The sequence below is a fragment of the Vicugna pacos genome, chromosome 11 (assembly GCF_048564905.1).
Source record: "Vicugna pacos chromosome 11, VicPac4, whole genome shotgun sequence".
Taxonomy (NCBI): domain Eukaryota; kingdom Metazoa; phylum Chordata; class Mammalia; order Artiodactyla; family Camelidae; genus Vicugna; species Vicugna pacos.
In genome coordinates, this window is record NC_132997.1 from 93,141,969 (window position 1) to 93,164,175 (window position 22,207).

General features: G+C 36.3%; 1 protein-coding gene and 1 non-coding gene across 9 annotated transcripts in view; both read right to left on the reverse strand.

The window, feature by feature from the left end:
* ATE1 (arginyltransferase 1) overlaps nt 1-22,207 on the reverse strand; it is a 141,731-nt gene that overhangs the window by 22,123 nt on the left and 97,401 nt on the right. For all 8 annotated transcript variants that reach the window (XM_072972025.1, XM_072972020.1, XM_072972024.1 and 5 more), the window contains one exon: nt 7,451-7,571. In XM_072972025.1, coding sequence (XP_072828126.1) covers nt 7,451-7,571 — 121 coding nt within the window. The remainder of the gene's footprint in view (nt 1-7,450; nt 7,572-22,207) is intronic.
* LOC116282530 (U1 spliceosomal RNA) lies at nt 18,207-18,370 on the reverse strand. The gene has a single exon (XR_004192068.1). It is a non-coding gene; the product is annotated as a U1 spliceosomal RNA (small nuclear RNA).

The following is a 22,207-nucleotide window of genomic DNA, read 5'->3' on the forward strand; positions in this document are numbered from 1 at the left end:
TCTTGTTTTCTTACTTGGATAGGGTCAGTAAAGCAGGTAACTTAATTCTTTCCCTGGTATCAACACTGTCCTTCCTATTTTCAGACAAATTTCAATTTATTATCAGTGAACAACACTCCACAGAAGCATGAACAAGTCAGGTCTCCCCTAAATGATGTCTATTTCAAATGAATGGCAGTTAGGAAAATACATTTCTTACATGAACAGGAATTCTACCCCAGTTAACATGTTTATATTAAAAACATTTTGCCAGCATCACATAAAAGAACACTCATAAAATAAACAGAACTTCTCATACCTTCATGTTATAGCTTGCTTATTTTTCTGCAGAGACTGAATATTAACATTCACAAAAAAGAAATCTAAACAGTTTAAAAATACCTTGCAGGCAAATGCAGAGAGTCCATTTTTACACTGAAGTTGGGTGTGAATGATTTAGGAAAACTTCAGAATGTTACGTTTTTCTTTGGGTCAGTTTCTCCAACAGCTAGTGGGCACTGTATTGAATATCAAATGATGCAGGTTCCAAAATATAACATCAAGTAATCTTTAAGAATTTTTCTCAATTGAGCTAATGATTCATGTTCTATTACTAGAGAGCCGTAAGTTAAACCAAGAATATTTACAGATAATCCACAAGTTAGGAAAATGTTCAATCAACTGCAGATTATTTTAGAGCTTATGACAAGCTTGATGACATGCTGGGATGCCATCTTTTGCCATTTATTTATTTATTTGTTTATTTATTTATTTATTTATTTATTTAATCTTTAAGCATTTCATCAATTGTCAGAGATCACTGAATTTATTGGCTAAGCAAAACTTTTCAATTCTCTATTTTTATTCCTGCCTTCCAACATCAGAGAAAGTTTTAAAACATTTTAAAATTTGTTTAAAACCAGAATGCATGGAGATCAACAATGCTTGCAAAATTTCAATGACTGGGGTAGTAAAAATTTTTTGATTTATTACAATAAAATATCCTTGTAAAGTAGTTACATATCTTCTCCAAATTTTCTAAAGTACCTACATCATAGTATTAAATGAACTCTATTATTATCATCAATCAATGATAATCTTATTTTTATATAAAAGGACCTGAAATCAATGTCTTCCAACAGTGATACATAAGCACACACTCCATCTATAACATACTTAATGCCTCCAGTTAAAATGCCACAAAGCTCCCTAACACACAAACCAAGTCTCCTAAATACTCCATAGTTTGCCAGCTATTATACTGCACAGACTGAACTTTGCTTCCTCTAGGTTAAGATTCATATTTTTACACATTTTTGACATTTCTCAAACCCACATGCATCTTATAACTGATGGAGTCATAGTCTAATTGGAAACATTTTTTTTCTTTTGTAATGGTGATAAAGGACTTAAAATTGATGGTGTCTCATATTCAATAGAGTATCACAGTTTATCCAGCACTTAAACAGCAGGTACGGGCTTTATTTTTATTCGTTAACTGACATTTTGGACAACCCCTTCATCATATTAAAAAAGTGTCAGTTTTCATTCAAAGAAACAAAGAAGCACAGTAAGATGCCACACATTAGAACAGGGCAGAACTAGCACTTACAGACATGCTCTGGAGTATCGCGATGTTTTTGAGCCTGCTGGAATGATACTAAAATAATTTTTATTATTTATTATAGGATTAGTTATATTAAAAACTGGTTTTTTTAATTGCTTATTTTTAAAACTTTTATCTATCCCGTAAGCAAAAAGAAAGGGATAAAAGAAGTATTTCTTGCATGGCTAAATGGAAACCTTGTCTGGTTTTCAGAGGTAGTTCAGTCTGTCTCTGGCCAGGGCTCTAACAGTTTTCAGTCCCTGACTTACTGCTCATACACAGTATGCCTTACTGAGCAAAGACTGGCTGGTAAAACAGTATTTTAAAAATTTCTCTGCAAGGCTGGTTTTAAAATACTCTTAAAAATGAGACCAGTCATTGATAACTACGGCAGTTTACCTTAGTAAGTCTTAGCTTCACATTTTTAATAGAAAATACAAATATTAAAATGTGACAATACTTCCCTCTTCTGCACAAACACTGTGGGAAGACTTGTTTTGTTGCTCCTTGGTGTCTTCGCTAAAAGACCATGCAAACTAGGGAAATCTGGTCTCTAATTTTTAAGCCAGGAGTTATTTTTAGCATTACACTAACATCTGAATAAAAAGGATATCGTTGAAAAGGAGGTAAATTGGAAAAGATAATAATAATAAAGTGATATTTTTAAGTGGATGGGAGTAAACTGAAAAATTAGGAGACTATAATTATCTACATTTTCCGTATCATTCTCCAGATTCACCAAATTTAAGAGCCAAAATTCCAAACATGTCTTCTTGTTTTGATGCCTGTTTCCTTTATGACATGCAGTAGGCTACAATGATTCTGTCTCCAGCTGGCTGTATCCAACAGCATCATCTTTACTGGCAACAAAGAATTTATGTTTATTAAGTACCCAACAATCAACATGGTTCACTTTGGATCTTCAAATGGGTAGGTAAACCTCAAATCTAGATTTGAAAAAAATTTTACCCTCAGAAGTATTAGAACAGCAGCAGCTTAATTTTACATCTGAATTAGTTATGGAAGACACTGTCTACTTAATCATAAGTTATCCGATTAGCACATTGCTAGGGGCCCTAGGAAGTTTTGGTAAATTTGCTTTCTCATCAGGCATCATTTCCCAGTGATTAAGGTGACATTATGGCAGAAGCACATTTTCTTTTGAGGGACCGAACATAGAATGATGCCAGGCTTGGAGAAACCAGGCAAGCCAGTACGGGACAGAGGCACAGTCAGAGGGGGACACACAGAGGCACAGTCAGAGGCGGACTTGCTTTTTCTGTGGGCATATATGACAGACATTGCAGAAGGAGAGAAAAAGTGCCACGGAACCATGCCAGCGAAAAAGAAGGATGGAGTAAAGAGAGAGGAAAAGAGACAAATGAAACAACATAAAATAATATAGTTTCGAGCCTCAAGAGTTTCAGAGGATGAGGGTCAAATTAGGAAAAAGTTTCTTGTATTAGTTTAGATTTTCAGCAATTGCTGGGAAGAGTTTAGGTGTTCTGGAAATTCTCTAACCTGGGTAAATGCATAAAGCACTAAGTCAAAATTAGATGCTGTTATTTTTATAGTAAATTTAAATTCAAAATCCTTACTAGTAATTTATGACTTAGTTACATTAGAGACAAATTAGGAAATTGCTGGCAAACATTTCAAAGGATGTATATAGAAAAGAGGGAGTGAAATCTAGACTAATCTGTGGTAAATAAAGTGCATACTTCTGTAATTGTAAGTAGAAATAGAAATAATGCTTATTCTAATTAGATCCTCTAAAAGAAATATTAAAAGTACCTATAAAAATTATAGACAAATATTTGAATTAAAGTTGTTTTAAATTTCTGATTACAAACAATTACTTGCTTTTTTTTTGCAATAAATAACATCTGAGGGGTCAGGGATGGAGCATTTAATTATGTTCTGAGGATAAACTGAGGCAAGGCAGGCGAAAACCTAGGACGGTGCTTGGGAAATAGCATGTGCTCAGCAAAGTTTTAATTTTTTTGTAAATCTGGAACCAAAACGATTTTGCTACCAACAAAAACAATACAATACTGTGCAACATTAAGAGTCAGATCAAATCATAGTTTATTATGGCCCTAAAACCAACTCCAAAACATCTGGTTTACTCTTTCAATGACACTTGCAAACTATCTGTATTAGATGCTATCACATAAGTAATGGCATTTGTTTGCTCAATGACCAAGTTAACGGTCAAGTAGGTTTTACTAAAAGTAAGAAGCAACACAAAGTATTAAGTAAAAACAGTAACAAAAGTGTGAAGCATGATTCCTGTTTTGTTTAAAAACATACACACACATAGGCACAGAAAAAAAGAAAGATCAGGGGAGCATAGAATATTAACAATGACTACTGCTGTCTGACGAATCTATGGGTCATTTAATTTCTTTCTTAGTGGCGGTCTTACGCATTTGAATAAATTTTCTACTAGTGTTTCCAGTAAATACTTAAATAATTTAAGCAAAAGAGTAAGATGTGACTGTGATGCAGAATTTCTGAAATGTATACATATCCAACTATTAATTTAAAAAGCAATCCACCAGACTTTTACCTAAAAATCATTTGAAAAACTTCTGAAATCCTTTCTTTGGAGTAAGCAGAGGTCCTGAATTAAAAAACAAAAACCTATTTATGAACAAAGGATTTCTTTAAAATTTTTCAAGTTACTTCAGTTTGCCAGCTCTGCCTTCCATAGTACCAGAAAGTAGTAAATACAAAGGTTTTTCTTGTTACACAGACTTCTTAGTTGAGCAAATAACCATGGGAGCCAAATCCCCAAAATGTGCAGGGTTGGGGGTGGGGATGTTGACGACAAGGAAGAATAGGATTTCCAGACGCTCACTGCAATTCAGGATGGGGGGAAATGTAATTTTTCTTGCAAGTGGCCACTGATGTACCTTGTAGCCAAGGTCTGTTTTAGAGACACCTATGGTGATCAGCTGTGCCTTTCACAGAGTAATTTAACTACTGAACAGCTGAAAAGAGAAGTAAGATTGAGTGAAAAAAGCACCATGCCGACTAACAATATTGCCCGTAATAAGTTCTGTCTTTTCTGAGTCAGAGTTTAGGTCATGTAAAAGTAAAACTGGCCCCAGAGAAGAGAGCAGTTTCTCACAGATTGCCATTTAAATCTCAAATGACCATGTTTCACAGCATGCTCAGTACATTCCAGCATGTAACTGCATTTTAATTTCCTAAAGCCACAGGATAGAAGTCTGATTTCAAATAGTGTCTGGAGTGCGATATTCAATACTGATAAAACTGTATGGTGCTCTCCCGAAAGTTCCAAAGATTCAGCATATGGAAAAGGATCTTCATTTTCTTCGAAGCACTACTGTCAAAGAAATTTACTCCTCTGACTCTTGTAAATGAATTCTAAACAGCGAACATTAAGAGCTAAAGCTACTGCCGTAAGAAACAGACAGAACTCAGTAGATTACAGGAAAAGAACGTACCATATATTCCTCACTCACTAGTGTGTAGTTACATACATCCTGACAAAACCCGCGGATACGAGACTTTCAATTTTCTTTGCCATGAAATGCTCATTAGTGCTTTGGAAGATGAATTTAAAATATATTAACACGAATGAATCCTTACTTGAATGTCCATTCAGTACATGGAAATCATTCAGTCACCTTTTCAACTTTATAAAACAGGGAGAGCTTGTGATCGCTTTAATCTCCGTGTATTATATAAGAGCAACCTTTAAACTAGATCAAGAAGGAAAAACGGAAGGTGAAATTGTGTCGTAAGTTTGGGAGCCACAGACCAACTTAAGACCATATTATTATTCAATTGAAAGGAACTTATAAAGATAAATTTTTACATGTGAATGTGAAACAATGCACTGGGATGTTCTGCAGTTTTCAATCTGAACTGACCTTGGGAAAAGATAAAGGGAAAACATTTTTTGAGGAGACAGAGTGGATAAGTACAGCTGACCCTTGAACAGCATGGGTTTGAGCTGCACAAGTCCATTTATACTCGGATTTTTTTTCAATACTAAAGTACTACACAATCCAAGGTTGGCTCAATCCAAGGATGCGAGCATGAAGGGCCAACTCAAAATTATACATGGATTTTCAACTGGGTGGAGGGTCAGTGCCCCCTAACCCGACTTGTTCAAGAGTCAACATATACACTTTCCTGTAAGATACTATAGCCCTTTATTTTGAACCTGACTCCAAAACTAATTGACAGGTTCAATACCTTTGTTCTTAAGCAACATATCTGTCTGATCAATGAGTTAGAATGTAATTCTGGTTAATAATTTAAGATGCATGAACTATACAGCTTTGGCTGTTCTACGAAACTGAAACACCCAGAAGACCTAAAACTAACCTCGGGGTGCCTGGCCTATGAGTCAGCTGGGTCCCTATGGCCACTCTTCATCAGATTCTCAGCTACCATTAGGTGTAAGAAGTGACCACTCTTGATTTCATAACAGCCTTTCAAAGTATATATAATGGTACATGAATCAGTTTTTTTTTTATGAGAGAAAACCTGATTGGTGGGGCGAAAAATGAATGTCTTCTCCTCTACAGAAGAAATGAGTGCATTTCTTTCCTTGCCCTCTTTGTCTTCCTATTTGATTTTTCCATTTACTTTCTTCCCTTCCCCTGACTTCTCCACTTCTCCTTCGTTCTTTTTCTCCAAACTTGGACTAGACCACAGGTGGCCAGTAGGAAAACGTTTGTATTCTTAAGAAGAATGCATCGGGCATCTCCTCTGGTCGGTTGGGAGGACACAAAGGTCAATGAAGCACACATGGAAACATCCAGGAACTTCAGTCTGGGGGAGACACACACTGCAACTTCACGCATCACAGACCACAGAGAGTGTCACAACCCGTGTCTGATGAGCAAAGCCGCACAGAAACGCAGTGAGGACAGGGAGGGCTGTGTGGAGGAGAACTGCTGTAAACGGTGAGTGGTACTCAGACGACAAGAAGGCGAACAGACCTGCGTGCTTTTTTGGCAAGAGGGATCAGTGCAGATAAAGGGAAATGAAGATAAAACCGGTGGCACACATGGGATGCAGCGTCCTAATCTGCCGAACGATCACCAGCCCAGCAACGACAGGGGCTGTTCTCACTGTGCTCGTTTTATTTTAATCCTCACTTCAGCTCAATATGAGAGATCCGATTATTATCTCGATTTTGAAGGCCAGGGATCTGAGGCCAGAGAGATTATTAAATCGCCTAAGGGTATCCAGTTTACCAGTTGATGATGGAGCTGGGGTCTGAATGCCGGAAGTCTGACTCTAGGGCTGTACTTCGAGTGTTCTGTGCCTGCTACGTGTGCACAGGACCCAAAGGGGAACACTAAGAGCCCCTACAGTACAGCTAGGGCTCTTCTGGGCAGAAAGAACAGAAAAGAAGAAGCCCCAGAGATGCAACAAGTCAAGAAAGTATTGTCACAAAACCCATCACAGCCTGTCGGCCCCCCTGAAGCCATTCCATAACTTAGTCCAATTGGTCAATATTCCTATCTTCCTTACAATGGCTAAATAATCTAGTGAACAATTCTGATGGACTCTGATAGCTATGAAAGTAATGCAGAGCGATGTCAGCCCTCAAAGTGTGGAGAAACTAACCAAATGGGCCGTAAGTAGCACAAGCACACGAGGTTTCTGCATTTATCTGCAAAACCCCAAGTGTGAGTGTTGTGTGTGTATACACACGTGGCATCCTCCTTTATCTCATAAACACAGGCGTGCGCAGGCACTCACGCACCCTGCGATCCATAAAAAGCTACCTGGACCCTGTTGATTGCCACAACATCACACATGGATTTTAAAACAAAGCCAGTGATTTCCAGCCAAGCTCTGCTCCAGACATACCTGCTTCCGGGTCCTGGTTGAAACGGCAGTACTTGAAGTTCTCAAGGGAAGGCAGGCACTGCTCGATGGGCACCCAAACATACGTCTCAGGACACAGCAAGTCAGACGGTCTATACTGACCCTAAAGAGGAGTGGAGGAGAGAGGCACAGGCATTACTAACATAGTAACTTCCCAATTACCAGGCTCCAGAATTCCAGGAAAGGTTTTAATCACAAATTTAAATGAAGTCAACCAGAAACAGCTTTACTGTAAATACTAAACGACCCTATTAGTAATTGCTTTCCCATCGCAAGAATGCACATTTGATTAAAAGCCTCTTTAAAAATAATGTGTCACCAATTGGGATGCCTGTGCTGATTTAGAAGATTCAAGTTTCTACTTTCTTTTGGAAGAAATATTTAATATATGATTATTGCTGAGTTGATTGCTAAGAACACCCAGTTTCAAAATCAAGTTCTCTCTTAAATGCTAGTTAGTAACACAACACTGTAAAACGATTATAAATCAATAAAAAATGTTAAAAAATGCTAGTTAATAACAAAGTGAAATTTACTTTCATATGTGAGAGCATTATCATTTATATATGAAATATACTTATTTTCCAAAGTGGAATTTCACTATTCTTAGTCATAATTTTTTAAATTGATCAACTCAGCTGATAATATTCACTCCATTCTAATGTTTTAAAAAGCACTGTCTTGTCAACATACTTCCATAAGCAATCTAGACTAATAAATGTAAATAAAGAGAAATCTTTAAAACATTACAGAAATTTCAGGGAAACATCTGTGATACTAACCCTCTAATGTTTCTTCAAATACGCTATTTTAGAAAAAAATGATTTATATATTTATAATTCAGTCATGTACCCCAAATACAAAATGAAGACCATACAATAGATACTGAAGAAAAAAATGATTCACCTAAGGGCAATTTGGTAGACAATTAACAGAGGATAGTACAAGATTATGTGAAATCATTTAATATAAATTTTCAGAAACATCAAAGTTAATTAAAATTCCAAAGGTCTCTTCTATAAATTTTAAAATTCAAAATTCATCATAGAGGTTAAAATCTAAACAGTATTATTTCAATTTTTTAAAATACAATCCACAGTAAGAGATACATTACAACCTACTAAACCCATACGCAGATATAAAACTAGAAACAAACCTTTTACTATAGAATGCTTACTCATGTTATGTAATCCTTTATCTTCTATTCTACTCTTATTTCATTTTTTGAATGATGCTCTTGAACCACCAAAATTGGTTTCACAAACAGTAAATGGGTCACAAGCTGAGAGTTTGAAAAACACTATCTAGCGCAAAACCCATGACAAAGAACACTGCTGCTTGGGGACTTAGCTCTGTCACACAGCTCTGCATCAGAAAGGCGCCTTACAACCAGCCTGCCCCGTGTGAGCAACTAGATGGAGCATCACTCAGACATAAAATGAGCACTGTGCCCTCCCAGCATTCAGAAGTCTAGAAGCTAGTGGAGAGACTGTACATAAAATGTGCGCAAACAAATTAATTCCTGCTTCTGAGAGGTTGGGAGAGAGTTCAAGGAGGATGTGGAGTTTTAGTGGGGATTTAACAGATTAACTGGATAAATCTGGGGCAGGCTGAAAAGGAATGAGAACAATCCAGCTGAAGATTACAGCATAAACAAAGACGCAGAGTTGGGCCTAGTACAAAGTAACTCTAGGGAACAGGAAACAGCATGGCATTGCAGAAATGAAAAGGTAAGTTGGCATCAGACTCTGTGGGGCCTCAAATCTCATGTTTCAGATTTTATTCCAGATGAAATGGGAATGCTTGTTGGTTGAGAGAAGGTGTGACTGTGTGAAGACCCGAACTCAGGTCTCTGACCTTTCTGCAGTGTTCATGGCACTGCTGATGCCGCACTGCCCTAGAGCAGGAAAGGTCACCAGGAAAGGGCAGGTCCAGGTGGGCCACATACTCATCTAATATTAAAATTCGTAACACAGGATTATTTAGAAATGAATTAATAAGTTACTTAAGAGGTGTAATAAAGCCAGTTATATCTACCTTATCAAAAGCAATGTCATTCTCTCCATTAATTCAGAAACTATTTTATAGAGAGAAAGGACAGTATGACATAGTGCTGTCCATATTAACAAATCTAAAACACTAAACGGCAGTCTAAAGCAGTCTAACTCTTTTTTTTCTCCCCCTCTTTTTGGTTATAGACCATTTTGAAATTCTGATGGGGAACAAAAAGCTAAATATAAAAGCTAAAGAAATAAAACTTCCAGGGTTAAAAAAAAAAAGAGTATATATATTTTCTTGATCTTGGAGTATACAAAAATTTCTTAGAACACAAAAGGCATTAACCATCAAAGAAAAAAATGATCATTTGGACTTCATCAAAATTATATACTGTCCTCAAAAAATTATTGAGAAGATAAATAGGCAAGCGAAAGACAGGGGAAAATATTAACAAAACATTAGACAATGGATTTGTATCCAAAATATATAAAAAATTAAACAACTCAATAATAGGAACAATTCAACTTTTTAAAAAGGCAAAAGACTTAAAAATGTTTCCAAAGATACAGGAATGCCTAAAAAACCCAGCATCAGATACCAGAAATGCAAATTAAATATCACTGAATACTCCTAGAATGGCTAAAATTTAAAAGACAGGAAAATAAATTCTGGCAATGATTTGGACCATCTAGAACTTGAATACTGTTGGTTTAAAATGGTATAACCATTTGGGAAAAAAAGAAATATTCTTGCACGTATGTCATTTGTGAATATGTCTAGGATACATTTCTTGAATTGGAATTGCTGGGTATAAGGGTTGTAAGTTTTTTTTTAACATTTTTTATTGATTTATAATCATTTTACAATGTTGTGAGGGTTATAAGTTTCATAGCACAAAACTATTTTTCATAGAAGTCGTGCCACTTTATATTTCCATCAGCAATGTTATGTATGCAAGAGCTAATTTCCCCACATCTGTACTGACACGATATACTATTGACTTTCCATCTTTGCCAATCTGAGAAATGGCATTTCACTGTGGTTGTAATGTACATTATATATCTTTCCATATGTTTAAAGGAACTTGCATTTCCTTTTCTGTAACGTTGGCCCATTGTACTGTTAGATTTATGGTCTTACTAATTGAAAAACTCTTTATATATTAAGGAAACTAACCCTGAGTTTAAAAAGTATGTTGGACTTCCCTAGTTTGTCTTTTGACTGCGTATGCCATGCTCTTTTGCCGTGTGGAAATCTGGTAAGTGGTCAAGTTCATCATTTTTTAAAAAGGCATCTGGGTTGTGCAATATAACTAAAAAGGCCACTATCACTCAAAGATTATAAAAACATTTTCATGTTTTTTTCTAGCACTTTAATGGTTTCATAATTTTACATTTACATTTATGCTCCATCTGTAATTTATTCTGGTGTAACGTAGAAAAAAGGATACAACCTAATTTCTTTCAGATGTTTACCAAATGGCCTTAACATCATTTTTAAAACAATTGTCACTTTCCCAACTGATTTAAAATGTCTTTTAGGTAACTTATTAAATTTCCAAATATATTTAGATCTCCTTTGGGACTCTGTATTTATTCCACTATATGTCTGTCTCCTCATGTACCAGTGCCACATAGTTTCAATTAAAGCTTTATATTATATTTTAATATAATATCTGATAGGTCTAAGCCCTCTTATTGCTCTTCTAATCTACAGAATTTTCTGGTTCTTCTTGCTTAATTATTCCATGATTCTATATTTAGTACAAAAAGATTACCTGTATGAATAAGGAAACAGTAATAAAAACGGAACAGTGTATCTTGTCTATTGTGAGAGCAGAACATAAGAGAATTCCGAGAACGTCTACTAAAAAGAAAGTATGTCATCCTGAGTTAAAAAAACCAAGAAAATCCCCCCAAAAAACCCCCAAATACACAAATGACACCATCTTCTGACTTAAGGTAGAACTGAACGCTGACTGGCTGAGATGCACAAGTCAAGGATTTGGGGGGAGGGAAGCATCGGCATTAACGAGTCTTTAAGATTGAAACAGGCATACTCCATGCAGATGTGCAGATTCACCAACAGCCAGCTGAGCCCAGTGCCTGGATTTAACAATGATGCTGACAACAAAAAATATTCAGTCAATGAACATTAAATGAATCCTTACTATAAGACAGGCGCTAGGTACTGGGAACAAAAAGATGAACAAATGTATGCCTCTAGATAATTCACAATCTACTGGGAATGACAGACTTGAACAAAAATAAAGTACACATAAGGATGTATTAAGTGTGATCATGCACAACTGTCTAAAGTTCCTAAATTTTCACAACGTTCTTTTAAGGCAATATTTGCTTATAACAATGGGTCAGATATTTTATTCTTAACTGTTTTGTTTTTTGTTGTGGGGGGAATTTAATTAGTTATTTGTTTGTTTGTTTTTAGAGGAGGTACTGGGAATCAAATCCAGGACCTTGTGCATGCTAGGCATGGGCTCTACCACTTGAGCTATACCGTCCCCCTCTATTATTAACTCTTTAAATAATCAGGTTATCTCACTGAAAAACCATAAATGTACACATTTAAACTTTTGATCTGATCGTCTGAAATCCAATTTTTAGATTAGGTTAAAAACATTCTTTTTCTTCTAAGTACAGGCTTATTTCAGTGCTTCAAATATTGTCTCAAGCCATCAAAGAATGCAAAGAATCTTATGAAATAAACCACTTTGAAATGTTATGCTTTCTAAACTTAGCTAGTAGAGGGTTAAGCGACCAAAGTGCTTCTAGTTCAATTTAAAGTCGCCATCACTCAAATGAAAAGCGCAGGGGCTTGAAAGCTGCCCTGCCTTTCCAGCTAGTGTAAGAAAATGAGAAAAGTCTGTATTAAGAATGTAATTACTTAAGGATTTGGACATACTTTCCCATGGTCAGAAGGAAAAATATTTAATCAACCTCTAAGCACACTCGTTCATACTGGAACAATGAGGTGAAAGCAGATTAGTCCTTTCCTAGGGTGCCGACTTTCTGTAAATAAGAAGAAATCTGGGTTACCACAGACTTCTTAAGTACTCAAAATTTTGAAAATGTAATTGGTCCAACAGGGCTTATCTTATAATTGTTTAGACATTCCTTCAATTTGATCTGCACCTTAGAAGATGAGCTCTAGATTCCACACCCCCCCCACCCCAGTCTCAAAAGAAAAAAGAAAACCCCAGTGAAATCTCACCAAGCAAGGGCACCTACTCCAAGAGGGGTGGCTACAGAAGATGACGACGTAGTTCAAGACAAGACGCCTGGGAAGGGTAAAAACTATTGCTTAAAAAGCCTAAACACAGAGGAGGGAATGCGTGCTTTTCATTATTAATTAAACACGTCTGGTGAGGGATAACTGCTCAATTCAAAGTCCTCAAAGAGAAGTAAGTTCAGCAAATTCTGTGATCGACAACTTCACCAAGTGTTACAACTTCTGTAGCTGTTTACAAACTGGAATTGTTTTAGAATTGGAAAACAAAACAAAACAAAAAACAAACAAAATGCCTCTACATTTTGAGTTGCCACAGAGGAATGAATATTCTACTCAGAATATAACTATACTATTCAATGACTTTATCTTCTTTAGAGAAAACCACTTAGATTGGCCATAAAACACCAATTATACCGTACCTCCCTCATGGGGGGAAAAAAGAAAAAAGTTAAAATATGGTCTAATATTTCAATCTACTACACTAGGCTGTCACAGATTAAAATCTGAAATGCCAAAGTTAAATCTAAAACACGAGGGGAAAAAATCCTAGCTCCTGCTCCATTTCTCTTAAAAAATAACTGCTTCTTCTGGAAGAGGAGATCATACAATTTTGGTTTTTGGTCAATGGAATGAAAAGGCATTCTTTTCACTTCCATGCTTTAGATCATAATTTGAAGAATATTTTTATCATATTGATCTAATTTTCTACCCTATAAAAGATTCAAAAAATAAATTTTATATAGAATATCCTAGTTTAGAAAAATATAACAGTCAGAATTTGACCAAAAAAATTACACTCATTTGACAGCCAAAGGTTAGACACATCTCACGATCACACCTTCCTGGAGAACAGTGGACACAGGTAGTTAAAGAGCATAGAAAAGGGGTGAGTATCTGGGAAAATTTGATTTCACAATCATTAACAATTTCAGCAAAGATATTTTGAAATAGATTAATATACTTTACTTTCAATGAAAACTAAGCCAACAACAAGAGGAGACTTTCCCTCAGTTAAGGTATAACTAGTTGGAAATCTGAATTTTCAAAGGCAAAGGCTGTATTAACTGGACAGAAAACAAGCAAAAAACATGGTTCCAGCAAGCCTTAACAGTCAATTTTTTTACAGCATTTTTACTGACATGTAATTCACATACCATAAAACTCACCTTCCAAAGTGAACAGCTCAGTTTTTAGGGTATTTGTCAGGTTGTACAGTCACTAGCACTACCTAATTCCACAACATTTTCATCATCCCAAATGAAACTCTGTACCCATTGGCAGTCGTTCCCCATCCCCTCTCCCCACAGGCCCCTGGCAACCACTAAACCCACTCACAATTCACTTTACAACAGAGGATTTGTCTGCATGCCCATCCTTCCTATCCGAGGCAGCGAACAAGCCAAAGCCACAACACAGGCAGGAAGCCCTCCATGATGCGGCATACCTTACCTTTCTGGTCTGTTTTCTACCACTTTCCTCCTCCTCCATCACAGCACCCTGGCCACGCAGGCTTCCATGCTATCCTTGGAACACTTCAGGCCTGCCCCCACCTCAGGGCTTCTCACTGACTGTTCTGTCTTCCAGTCTTACGGATATTCCCATGACCAACTCCCGTCATCCACTTTGAAGTTTTTGCTCAATTGCCACCTTCTCAATAAAGCCCACCTACCCTCCCAGCTGTTTTTCTTCCACAGGGCTTTTAACATCCTTGTTAACTTAACTTCTTTATGACAGCTGTAGGAAACTCCGAGAAACAATGTCGGGTCAGAGATTTAGTCTAATTTGTTCACTGATGTATCCCAACCTGCTCCAGGTTACAGCCAGATGAATAAGCAATGACTCCAGTATACCCCGTCCACCCCTTTTCTCCTTCCTTCTCTAAACACAGTGGATGTTACTTTAATACGTTCTGGTTTGGCACATTAACATGACACAGAAGAACCAATCAATATTTGCTGAATTTGTATGTTTTCACTGTATAAGACTAGTTTAGTTCTCAACCTTTGGGAAAACAATAGAAGTATAAGAACATTATCATGGCAGAGTCTATAACAGTTCCTAAAATTAAAAAGCGGTTCCATACTCAAGAAGGTTAGAAACTACTGGTTCAAGTCAATTTAGTGTTTTCCCCAAAACTTGAAAATATTTTTCCTTAGTTCACTGGCATACACTTTCCTTTAAAGAAAAGCACAGCTTTTCATGTTAAGTTTCACTTTAAGAAAAGAAGGGGGAAATGTGACTTGAGAAAAGGCGTCTTCATCTGTCCAGAGTGGAGCAGTGTCACATTGGTTGGTATTGACGATACCAGTAATAATGAGCTCTTCCTGTGATTGTTAAGAACATAACCCTCATAACGCTTCTGCATATCATCTGGGTTAATTTTTTTTTAATCTGGGTTATATCTTATAATGACTTTCTATACCTAAATTTTAAAATAGTCAACAATTCTTTAAAGCATTTTCAAATAAATTCCAAAACGCTTAAAAATCACAACAGTTTAACACGCATGGAGACTCTACCCATTACGGAGGAGGACAAGGTGAACCGAGCCGGGGAAGGGGAGGCAGCCAGCGGTAAACACAGGGTGAGGGCACGAGTGCATGGGAAGCACCGAGAAGCTGAGCACAAGCTCAGCTCTGGCCACAACTCCGAGAAGAGCAACAAGGACCGCAAACAAGCTGCTAGGGGACACAAAGGTAAAACACTCGCTTTCTCTGGAGATTTCTCAGAAGAGGTCCCCTCTACAGTGTCTTAAAATCTGAGTAGCACCATGTCTGGGGGGAAAAAGGTAAGCACTTACCAACAGCAAATGGAGGGAGATCCAAGACCTACACAGACCATGTCTCCCCTCTGAGTTCCTAAATACACGTCTGTCGAAACTCCACCCAATGAGAAGTGAAATGAAAAACAACTGTTTCATCTCTACAGACAGTATGTGGTCCTGTGTCTGTGGTGCGGGAAAGCTTCAAAAATCAATGTATTATTTGCTTTACTTTCAAAATGTTAACATTAGGTTAGTCATAAAGAGTAACTCCATCTTCTCCCAAACAATGCCAATTTCCATAAACTCAAATTTATTACCAGTAGGTATCTTTCTTCTTCATACAGAATGGATGTGCTCAAAGCAACTTTCAAATTCATGAATGGATCCTACTGTAACCTGGTATTATCTAGAGAAATATTATGAAACACATGGTTTTAAAATTGCATTCTGGTTCCTTTTATCTCTTTTTATTGTCTTAGATTCTTATAGAAGTACTTCTTACAACTGAATGTACAACTGATTGAAAGTAAGAGAAACACTCATCATTTACATTATAATACAAAAATTCCCTGTAACAATCCTGAAGAAAGCAATAAAATTACTAAACACCATTTTTAAAACAAATTCACAACGTTAACATGTCCATTCTTTGATTACAGTAATCCAGAAATACACGATTTTAATTTCTAAAGGGCTTTAACATCTTTTAAAAATCTTTTTTTTTCCTTTTTAAAGACATATGTGAACCCCTATGCATTCAGGACTACACATACAACATATAAAAATCCTCTCTGAATATTACATATTTCTTTGTATAAGTTTAAAAAACACGTAAATGAGAAGTTATTTCTTTAATTAAAGTTTAAGAATTTGAGGCTGTTCTTTTTCTTAGGGAAAAAATCAGAATAGTAAAGAAACGCTTTCATATGACATTCACCCAAGTTAGCATTCTTGGCTTTTAATTGGAAACATCTGGGGATGGGCTTGGCCGATTGCAATAAAATTGAAGTTACCAATTCACACCCTGCCATTTTGAGGGTATTTTGTTTTTACAGTTTTCAAATTAAAACCAAACGGACTTTCCTTTGAACTCCAGTCCTGAAGCAAAGGTCTTTATGAGATTTCACTCTCAAGAATATTTTATAAATATTTTGAAAAACAGGAAGGATTTCATGAGTACTTGAGGATAACACCAGCAGAATTTGTTTTGAAAGTTCAAGTTAAATTAAAATGTAAGAACACTAGAAAGGCAATATTATTTAAATACACACACACATACAAATACACATACACACACACACACACACACACAGTGAACACCAGTAGCACTGAACAAAACAGAAAGTTAACTAGACATTTAAGTCTTTTATCAGGTAAAGTTGTTATCAGTATCCCATTTTTCCACGATAAACCTATTGATTTTACTAAAACCAATTGCTTAAAGAGAGGCTCTAACACTACATAAACAAAAACAGTTCATAATAATCCATTAGAGTGGGTTGTACCTTCAGAGAAAGTGAGTAAGAATAGGGCTTATTAAATCCAGTCTTTTCCCTGAAAGACAACACCAATGGAATCCCATCCACAAAGTACTACAGCAGACCCCTTGCTCCCTGATTTCATTACATAAACAGAGATTGACTTTATCAGTCCCCAAGAGAGTGCTTGAGAAGTAACTCTAGCTGCCCTGTTTTCAGAAACTGTGTTTGGATTGTGCCACGCTCAGTTGGCGAGGTGAGCTGAGACCAGTGAAGACAAAGGGCCTAAACATCTGAATCCATTTGTGTTCCCCAAATTCTGAAAGCCAACAGATGTACTCCATGTGCTGCAAGGCTAAGCTTTGAAAATTTAAAAATACATATTTTTTCCACTGACAAACAGAAAGTGATGGTATTCTGTGTTTCTTTAATTAAAATCCAAGGGTTTGCAAAGGCTCCAGGACTTACTTTAAATCTTCCTTAAGACTGGGCTATTTATTTTACTATAAGCAAATAATAGAGAATAAAGATTCTAATTCAGTTTTAATCACAATCTTTGCTTTTATTTTGGAAACCCTGGGTTAATCTTTTTTCTTCTAGAAAATACAAAGAAAGCTTGTGAAGAAAAGATTCAGGGAGTCAACTTACAGCCCAAATTTAATTTCAAACTGAAGGGTCATAAGTTGAAAAAGATGAAGGGGAAAAAAAATAGAATGAAAGATGAAGACAAAGACAGCAATGCAGGAAAAAATAAAAAAGTAAAATTCAAAGCTTCTTTAATTCCTGTTAAAGATTAAATATTCATATGAATATTCACATTTATGTGTTTGTATGAATGTATATATTAAATTTGGCCTTCACCACATTGGTAAGAAGAATCAATCCAGGTGTTTGCTTTTTTAGACTACTGCTTGGAGAATAGCTCTTAGAATCACAGGTTCTGCCAGTACCACAGATGAAGTCATCCTTACCTAGACAACAGTAAGAAGGGCTGATTCCAAGTTCTTCCTCTTGAATCCAACCTCCTACTTCACCAGGGAGAAATGACTGTAAATTCTCTATTGAAAACCCTTTACTGGCTCTCCCCTCAGTAAAGTAGGACAAGGCTTTTTAAAGCAAAAAAAATTTTATAGACCTTTATAAGATAGTATAATTTTAGTTATAGATGATGAAAAATTACACAAGATAAAAACCCACTACAAATTCATTAATGCTTTTTAATTTTTTTAATTTTATTAATTTCTTTTGTTAGGGGAGAGTGAGAATGCAGTCCCCCACTACCACAAATTATACAGTTGAGTTTCCCACATTTGAGGAAATCACAGAGGTCAGCACATCCCAAGCTCAATGGATGAGACTCGTCCTGGGAAATCAACCTTTGTGATCACGGTATCTCCCCTGCCAGGTAAGTATCACTAATGCTTTTAATGAGTTTGGATTTTACTAATCACAAGAGAATCTATACATGTTTGTAGAATAACAGTACCGTACTCACATGTTTATTAGTCTGTGTGCACACTCTGCGTATGGATTCACAAACTTCCTGTGAACGCTCCACGGTTTAGAGGTACCAAGTATCGGGAGCATAAGGCACGAGGTCTGCTTTCAGACTACTCTCGCACCCCCCAGCACACTCACCGGGGCACGCACATCTAGACACAGGCTCTTCTGCCTGGGGTGCTTCCCATTTGGTCTTAATGCCTACTATACGTTTGAAATCAAACCTAAATGCTGCCTACTCTTTCTTTACCAAGCTCTCCTTGGACTCTGCTTCACCTCACCACCAACTGAGCTCTCATTCCTGCAGTCAACAGTAATTATGAAATGCCTACCACGTCGGGCTGCCTGCTAAGGTCTGGGGCATGCCACAGAGAAAAATAACGCTGCCACTTTCAGCTCTCAGGGACCCTCTGGTCTAGAAGGGGAAACAATTTGAAGGAAATAATCGTACAGAAACATATTACTACAAAGCATGGCAGATACTATGAAGAAAAAGCACACTACACAGTACAAGAAGGAAATCTAATTTAGATCGGGAGGGTCAGAGTTGGCATCTTTTGGGGATATCTGGGTTTCTGCAGAAATCTATCCACAACTTTGTACAATCTGCTGGAGTCATCTGTTCACAGGCTGCGCTTCTTCTGCACCAACCTCCTCTCCTCGCCCCACAATCCCAACTTGGCCTTCCGTAAGAGCTGGGAGGACATCACTTCTTTGCATTTCCTGTGTCTCTGTAGTGCTCCTTCTAAGGACTGAGTTCTCAAAAGATACTTATTGAATATTTATTGAATTAAACTGTCAAACCATATTCCTTAAAAATAGAGAATCAGATCATTTTAAAACTAGAAGGGCCTTAGACCTCCCTAGTTAATATCCAGTTTCATCTTCACTTTTAAAAGGCTGCGAAGCAATTAAATTGGCCTTAGCAACTTAAGACCAATTACTGATAAAACCAAAATCAGAAGCTCAGTCTCAATATTCTTTTTCTGTTAAAATTCCCAAGCTAAAACCAGACATAAGTATGAATACCTAAAGTGTGTCAGCAACATCCAATGTTCCTGTTTACAAAAATTTGTCTAATTAAAATTATTTAGGATGTGGACCCTCTAGAAATATATTACTGGCTCTAATTTTCAACATTCTTTTTTAAGTTGATATGCCCTGAGTCAAACAAATGCTAAAAACATTTCATGACAAATCCATAGCTTTAATAAAGTCAGTAAGCTGTCTCTGATTGATCGTGTCTCTAACTAGAGCTATTATTTTTTTTCCAGTAAACATTTTTCAATGCCTAAAACCCTTAATCGTAAAAGTCTGTTTAATTACACCCTTGAGGCAAATAAGAAGTTAGCCATAACCTCATATTTATCCCAGGGGTGTGATCTTTGGTAATCATTCCTTTTTTTCTGCCTGATGGAAAATACATCACAAATGACTTAAATGCTTCAAGTTTAAGGATAACCTTTTTCCCCTCAACAGTGTAGCAGTAGGAGTCCTGGTAGAATTTACATCCTATCCCCTTGGACGTCATCAGTATTCAGTGTCTCTGCAAGGAAGGGCTTGGGAGAAGGTTAATGTAACAGCTTTGTGCAGTGCAGGCTGAAAAGATGCCTAATACATTATTTCCTTCCTTTCTAGAGGATCAGTTATGTAATTACGAAGACTACAACTATTTAAACAGTTATTCACAGGGTGAGCAAATCAAGTCCACTCACAGAATTTCAGGTAAATTATTGAGACAAATTTATTATGTCACAAACACCAAATAATCTTGGATGACAACCTGAGAAACCTTCCTTTTTCATTTCTTCTAAGATATCCAGGCTAAAATATCATATGGGTCCAAACCCAATTAACCAAGTTATTAGAATGGAATTTAGAGTTACAAAGATCCTAAGGATCATAGTAACATTAGTGTCCCTGTAATATTTTAATTTTATCCATTTTTTAGCCCATTAAAAAACCGCATATGCACCAAACACAAAAAAAAATCTTCATGATGTAAGGATTTTTAATATTTTGTATGGTTTAAAAGTGTTATTTAGGACTTATTTTAAAAATACACATATCTTTAAATTTAAAATACAGGAAAGGAAGTTTACATGGCTACATCATTAAAATAGAGTTCTATAGTGGTATTTATCTTTGCTTTACACAAAAAAGTATATTATCCTAAAAATTTAAGCAACCAATCATCACCTTTCTATCCAATAACAGTTTGGAGAAATCAAAACAGCATAATTATCCTGTCAGTTTACCACATCAAACTCTCTTGAACTAGTGTAAATAAAATTGAAGCTGAAATCTACAACTTCCAGATGTTGGAAAGTCTAATCTTGAGAAGTTACTGTTATGCAGAGCCTAAAACTATGGCATCTATATGATTCTGAGTCAGAAGTGTGGAGCCCTGATGATGTTTGGAAGTGATGGATCTACAGGCCACCTGCAGGCCTGTGGTGATGTAGCATCTGAGTGATACACTGCAGGACACAGCACCAACTCCAGCAATGACTCAGACCCATAAGCTCACAGGTCTAAAGCTACTTCACCTGTTTCAACCCACTGTAGTTATCCTCTGTGATGTTCAAATTGTCCATATCTGCCCAGTGGGAGTCAATTTAAGCTGGCTCCAGAGAGCTTCCGACACAACCCTGGTTATTTATGATAGCTTCTATGCTTCCTAACTTTATCTTCATGTAGACTGTTTATTAAAGAAAATTTAAGTACCCTCAAACTTTACTACGTGTTTTAAAGCAATGGATTTGAAAATCTATTAATAAATTAAGCCTTCATCCAGTTATCAAACTTCAGTCTTGGGGAACAGTATAATCTATGAGAATCTGAGTCTGCTTCCTGTAGTAACAGCGTGAAGCACTTACAAGATGACTATAAAGAATCACACAAGACAGAATTAAACGTAAGTTTCGAAAGCACTTTTAGCAAATATGAGGCCTTAACTGAAGGGCATGTAAAAATAAAAATCCAAAAACTAGAATAAATCAAATGCATTGGGAGAAAAAAGGAAATTAATTATAATTTCAAATCACATTTGAATAAAATAACTAGGTAAACAAATGTTTTTCTTTCTATAGTTTGAAGTCACTTATTTTTAGTAAAGATTATGTCTACCTATAATTAAATAACTAATTTTTGTATTATAAGGCATGGTGATTATCCCCATTTTACAGATAAAGATATGGAAGCTTAGAAAGTCTGTACAAATAATAAGGCATGAAACCAAGACCTGGACTCAGTGATTTCATCTTTGGGAACTTGATCTTAACTCTGCTTTCTCTGATAAGGTGGTAATTAATATTTAAATTATATGAGGAAATATATTTAAAGCCCAACTTTCAACAGCATTTCATTAAAGGAATGCGTAAATATTTAAATTTTAAATGTCTGCAAACAACTGGAATTATGAAATATGTTTTTAAAGCCCTATGCCCAGAAGAAGTTGTGAAAAAGAAAAAGATTCTACCATTGTGTAAAAGACTGTGGGAACAGCTGTGCACAGTCTCAAAGTATAGACTCACAGGTTACTTACTAATGGCAAAGGAAAAAAAGCAGCTCTACAGTGGAGAAACCTGGTAGATTCCACCTGAATTAATAAGTGCGCAAATTTATCACTGCCTACAACGGGACAAACTGACTTCAGGGGACTCCAGATGTGATGTCTGGAGATTGACACAGCATCACCGAGGTAATATTCTAACCAAGAAGGTTTTGTCTGAACAAAATTATGAAGAG